At 35.6% G+C, this 6,419-nt stretch overlaps 1 protein-coding gene across 1 annotated transcript; it reads left to right on the plus strand.

Annotated features, from left to right (window-relative positions):
• On the plus strand, window positions 4,809-5,324 carry LOC107615278 (uncharacterized mitochondrial protein AtMg00810-like). The gene has a single exon (XM_021112471.1). The coding sequence runs from the start codon at window positions 4,809-4,811 to the stop codon at window positions 5,322-5,324; it is 516 nt and encodes a 171-aa protein (XP_020968130.1).

Genomic DNA, 6,419 nt, shown 5'->3' on the forward strand with positions numbered 1-6,419 from the left:
GGGATTATGCTTCTGAGAAATACGTTGTGAAATTTCTCAGAGGTCTAAATGAGCAAAACTCTACTGTGAAATCTCAGATTATGTTGCTAAAACCTTTGCCTGATATCAATGCTGTTTTGGCAATGCTAACTCAACAAGAGAGGGAACTAAGTTCAGATTTCTTGGATGCAAAGATAATCACAAATTCTATGAAAGTACAACATCAACAAAGAGGTAGTTATTCTTCAAGAGGCAGAGGACGAGGTCGAAGTGGTGGCAAGAAAAACACTGCTCAGAAGACTTTTGGTAAATGATACACTCTCAAATTATGCACTTACTACAACAGAATTGGACATTTGGTTGAGAATTGCTACAAGAAAAATGGTTTTTCTGCACACTGGAAGCAGAAAAGTGCAAATCACATCAGCACTGAAGGTGAAATTGAAGATTCAGGTGCTGGTGGTGACATTACTGATTCTGGTCAAGAAGAAGGTGGTAATGAAACTGCTCTTGTCTTGACTCCAGACCAGAAGCAAACTTTAATTGCTCTTCTCCAGCAACCACTCATGACAGCTTCAAGTAGTGTGAATCATATCACTTCCTCAGCCACCTTAACTCAACCAAAAGGTAGACATATTTTGAATGCATGTTTTACTAAAACCTCTTGGATACTAGACAGTGGTGCTACTGATCATACCTGTTATCTTCAAGATTTTTTTAAAACTTTTTATCATATAAAGCCTGTTTTGGTTAATCTGCCTGATGGATCTAAGATCTCTACGAATATTTGTGGAAATGTGCAATTGTCAACCTCTTTAATCCTTACCAATGTTTTATTCATACCTCACTTTAAATATAATTTAAATTCTGTTTCCAAGCTTACTAAATCATTACATTGTGAATTTAGATTTACTGATTCTTACTGTGAGATACAGGCACTTCCTTCATTGAAGATGATTGGGCAAGCTGAGATGCAAGGAGACTTATATGTGATGAATACTGAACCTATGAAATTGCTTTCATTAGATTTTAGGATACAATCTATAGCTCTTAGTGTGCAGCAAGACCTAGGAATTCTTTGGCATGATAGACTAGGTCATTTACCTTACAGCAGAATGATTATTATGCAAAAAGACTTTCCTTTTATTGATTGCATTGCTTCTTCACATGTTTGTGATTCTTGTCAATATGCTAGACAAAGAAAATTACCTTTCACAACAAGTAATACAAATTCTGAAAATGCTTTCAATTTATTGCATATTGATATTTGGGGACCTCTTTCTATTCAATCAACTTCAGGTCATAAATATTTTCTAACTATAGTTGAGGACAAAAATTGGTTCACATGGATTTATTGCATGAAATTAAAATCTGAAACTAGAAAATTGGTTCAAGACTTTGTCCAACTTGTGCAAACACAATTCAGCAAAAGAATTAAGCAAATTCGAACTGATAATGGTATGGAATTTAAAATGGACTCATTTTATAGTTCAAAAGGCATAGAACATCAAACTTCTTGTGTTGAAACTCCACAACAAAATGGTGTTGTGGAGAGAAAGCATCAACACCTACTGACAGTTGCAAGAACATTATTGTTTCACTCAAATGTTCCCAAATGCTTTTGGCATTATGCTGTGCAACATTCAGTTCATTTAATTAATAGGTTGCCTAGTGCCTTTTTGAACAATATAACTCCATATGAGGCTTTATTTCATTCAAAACCTGATCTACATGAGCTTAAAGTTTTTGGTTGTCTTGTGTTTGCTTCAACACTTACAGCTGGTAGGATAAAACTAGATCCTAGAGCTCGAAAGTGTACTTTCTTATGATCCAAGTCAGGAACCAGAGGTTCTATTTTGTTTGATTTAAACACAAAAGAAATTTTTATCTCACGAAATACAGAATTTTTTGAACACATCTTTCCTTTCAAATCTGTTCAAACAACAACCAGGACTCATGCAAACTCAAATTTTCACCCACAACACTCTTTTAATCCAACAGATTTTGATCCTTTTCCTGAATTGCAATTGCCTTCTGCATCACATTATGAGGATATTATTCATACATCATCACATCCTAGAATTACTGTTGATGTCTCTAATAACAATAGCTCTCTTTCATCTTTGAATAATGACATTAGTAAGAATTCTACATCTTTTGCATCTGCATCATACATTCATGAAAATAGTGATAATGCTACTGCCCTTATGCCTCATGTTGATCACATTCAACCTGAACCAACTCAGCCTGCCCTGAGAAGGTCTGAGAGGGATAGAAAACTACCCTCATACCTTAAGGACTTTCATTGTTTCAGTATGGCATCACATGAGGATCCCATCAATGCTGTTCGTTCTTCTTCAAACTGTAAGTACCCTTTATCACACCATTGTCATATGTATCTTTCTCTCCAAAATACCTAGCCTTCACTTTTGCACTTATAAATAACTAGGGGTGTAATTGGTTCGGTTTGGTTCGATTTTGGACCGAAAACCAACCGAACCGACCTGATCGGTTGTATGTTGATATCAACCATTCGGTTGACTGCTTTCTGGACAACCGAACCGAACCGAACCGAACCAACAGCGGTTTGGTTCGGTCAGTTTTTTCGGTTTTTTTATACCTAATAAACAAAATTTAAAATATCATAAAATAAAGTTTAAAACCTTCAATAAACTAGAATAACAAGAGTATATCACATTCAAATCCAATACAAATTCAACTTAATTAAATATAAAACAAAGGCAATTAAAAATGTCTAGCAAACCAACAAAAATAAACACACTTTAAACCGTAACAGTCACTTTAAAACAAATAAAAACCAAACAGCCAATCAACCACCATGCTTAATCTGAATTCACACCAGACTCATCCTCATCTTCTCCGGTTGGTGCAATTTCTACAAAAATAAAACAAGAAAATCAATATAGATTATAAATATAATATAGATTATAGATTATAAACATAAACCATGAAAGGAACTACAAAACTATGCAGCCATATATATGCAGAACAAAATCACAGCAGCTCATAACAGTACAATTGGCTAGTTTATTTGCATCATTTAATACTCACCAACTGCCATATAATCAAGCAGAATTTAAATTCATTAACAGCTCTAACAGTCCACCAAAACAAGCATCATTGGATTTAAAAACAACATAAATGATTTAAAAACAACATATTCTAACAAGTAGAAGGCAAGTTATTATTTCACAAGCAATGTATTCAATGAATATCTCTATTTCTCATCCAGGAAAAAAATTAAAATAAATAAATAAAGCGATGCATTATCCAGCCAATTCTATTTTATATATACCTTGTTATGTATATGACATTATTATTACAGAAAATTACTCTACACAAATTACTCTAATGATTCAGCCATTGCACAAAATCTTCACATTAAAGGATCTTGGTTCCTTATCATAGTTTCTTGGAATTGAAGTTCATAGAACAGATTCTATGCAGTTTGTCCCAAACAAAATATATAATAGACCTTCTATCAAAATTGGGAATGAGTGAAGCTAGTCCAATGCCTATCTCAATGATTTCATCCCTAAAATTACTATCAACTGGATCAGAGAAGTTTAATAGTAACGAAAGTTAGCCAGTTCATGCATAGTCCACTAAAGCTAAATTCTAAAGCTTGACAGCTGCTGAAGCAGAGATCACATGGGTTTAGAATCTACCTCAAAAATTAAACATCAAACTTCATATTATTTCACAAGCAATGTATTTCACAAGCATTATCCTGTGAGTTCTTGATGCAGCCAATACAAACAGACTATCTAAAAATAGAATTTCTAAAAAACATAACCACAAAGGCACAAACAGAATTTCTAAAAATCATAACCACAAACAGAATTTGTAAAAACAATTGTTCAGGCTAAATCAAGCACAATATTACTAAACAGAATCTCTAAAAATAATTGTTCAGAATTTCTAACCTCCGAAGAAGACATTGTGGAGTTGCTTTTTGCAGGAGATGGGAGATGGCTTGGTGACAGGAGTGCTGCTCTGTGCTCGAGTTGGACTGCGACGGCCACTGGAGTCTTGCTTGGAGACTGGACTGCTGCTCGGTGACAGGACTGCTTCTCGGTGAATCGATTGCCCCTCGGCGACGGCGACCCAGCGACGCAGCGACGGCGACCCAGCGACGGCGACCCTGTGACGGCGACCCTGCGACGGCGATGACTGAAGAGAAGAAGAGAGGAAGATAAGCTAGGGTTCTCCTTCAGGGTCTCCTTCTCTCGAGCATGGTGGAATCGAAGGTGGAAGTGTGGAACCGTGGAAGAGAAGAAGAGAGGAAGAATGCTAGGGTTCTGGATTTGGTTTTCGCGTAAAAGAGAGGAAGAAAGCTAGGGTTGTGTGTGAAGTTGCCCTTTTATACCTAGGTTAAAGGGCAACTTAGTAAAAGCACACCATTGAACCCTCATTCTTCGGTTTGGTTTACTTCGAAAAAAAAAATTGATTTTTCGGTTTTTTAATCGGTTGTTGTAAAATTCGGTTTGGTTCTGCGGTAATTTTCGGTCCGGTTCGGTAACTTACACCCCTATAAATAACCCTGACCCAAAGCACTACTCTGAGGCTGTTATGTATGATTGTTGGAGAAAGCTATTGATGTAGAACTTGCTGCTCTTGAGCAAAACAAGACCTGGATCATTACTTCTCTTCCTCCTGGCAAGAATGCAGTAGGTTGTAAATGGATTTTTCGCACAAAATTCAACCCAAATGGGACAATTGAAAGACACAAGGCTCGGTTAGTTGCTCAGGGATTCACTCAAATTTCAGGCATTGATTATATTGACACTTTCAGCCCAGTTGTTAAAATGAGCACAGTGAGAGTTCTCTTAGCAATTGCAGCATCAAAGAATTGGCATCTTCATCAACTTGATGTCACTGCTATTTTGGTCTATGTCGATGATCTTGTGTTAGCTGGTGGTGATCTCTCGAAAATTGAAGCTGTCAAACGCTTCTTGGATAGCAAATTCAAGATAAAGGATCTTGGTATTTTAAAATTCTTCATTGGCATAGAAGTAGCAAGAAGTAAAATAGGGATTGCTCTTTATCAAAGAAAATACGCTTTAGATTTGATTAATGATTGTGGGTTACTTGGAGCCAAACCTGCCACTACACCCATGGATTATACTACATCTTTGTCAAAAAATTTTGGCTCTCCTCTACCTGATGCTGCTCTTTATAGAAGGCTGATTGGTCGCCTTCTTTATCTCACCAATACCAGACCCGACCTGAGCTACCCTGTAGGTTGTCTTACTCAATTCATGGATTGTCCCACTGATGTTTATCTCAAGACAGTTTATAGAGTGATTCGATACTTGAAATAGTCACCAGCATCAGATCTTTTTTTTCTGCCTCTAATTCTCTTATTCTCTCTGGCTATACTGATTCTGATTGGGGGCTTATAAGGATACTAGAAAATCTATTATTGGTTATTTCTTCTTTCTTGACCAAACTCTTATATCTTGGAAAAGCAAGAAGCAAACAACAGTTTCTAGATCCTCTTCTGAAGCTGAATATTGAGCTCTAGCAAATGGAACTTGTGAACTTGTATGGTTGCTAAAATTTCTAAAAGAATTCAAGATTTCTCCTTCCCTGCCAGTTGATATATTCTATGACAATAAATCTGCTATATATATTGCCTCAAATCCAGTTTTTCATGAACGGACAAAGCATGTTGAAATTGACTGTCATGTAGCTTGTAACAAATATAAAGAAGGAGTTTCAAATCTTCAACATATTGCCTCTAGTGAGCAGCTGGCTGATCTGTTTACAAAGCCTCTTGCACCGGGACCCTTCTCCTACTTGCTATTCAAGCTGGGATTACTTGATCTACATAAGTCAAGTAATACCAGCTTGTGGGGGATGTTAGTTAATATATATGCTGAAAATAATATTTTCAAATTTAAAAGATTTGTTAGTATATTTTTGTTTGTTTATTAGATTGTTCAGCTGACTAGTTTGTTAGGACTAGCTAATATATAGTTTGTTATTCCTTTTTGTTTTTACACCTTTTGCACAGCTATATAAACCATATAGCATAGTGTGAAGTTCTTATGATGTATCATTTAATTGGAATCAGAAAATTCATCATCACAACACTCTCCTCTCTCGGTTTCTTCTCAATCATTCTTTTCTTTCTTTTCTTTCTCATTCTGCTGCTGTCATTTCACTTGCTGCCAGCAACTTTTTTTTACTTTCTCCATTTATTGTTAATTTGCTGCTTAAAATTGATACTATTTTACAAATATTATTTCAATTGAAAAATGTGTGTCTAATTAAACTATAAAATCAATAACATCAAGATTTAAGGATGCAGTAAATAAAGATGCCATTAGAACCAAAGACTAAAAGACTAAACTATGAAATCAATGGCAAACTATGATAACATGTTTTTTATATGGTAAAAAAACTAAAACCTC

This window comes from Arachis ipaensis, chromosome B01, assembly GCF_000816755.2.
Source record: "Arachis ipaensis cultivar K30076 chromosome B01, Araip1.1, whole genome shotgun sequence".
NCBI classification, from domain to species: domain Eukaryota; kingdom Viridiplantae; phylum Streptophyta; class Magnoliopsida; order Fabales; family Fabaceae; genus Arachis; species Arachis ipaensis.

Bases quoted from the DNA above. Each gene is read 5' to 3' on its own strand.
- LOC107615278 (XM_021112471.1), top strand. From the start codon at position 4,809: ATGAGCACAGTGAGAGTTCTCTTAGCAATTGCAGCATCAAAGAATTGG.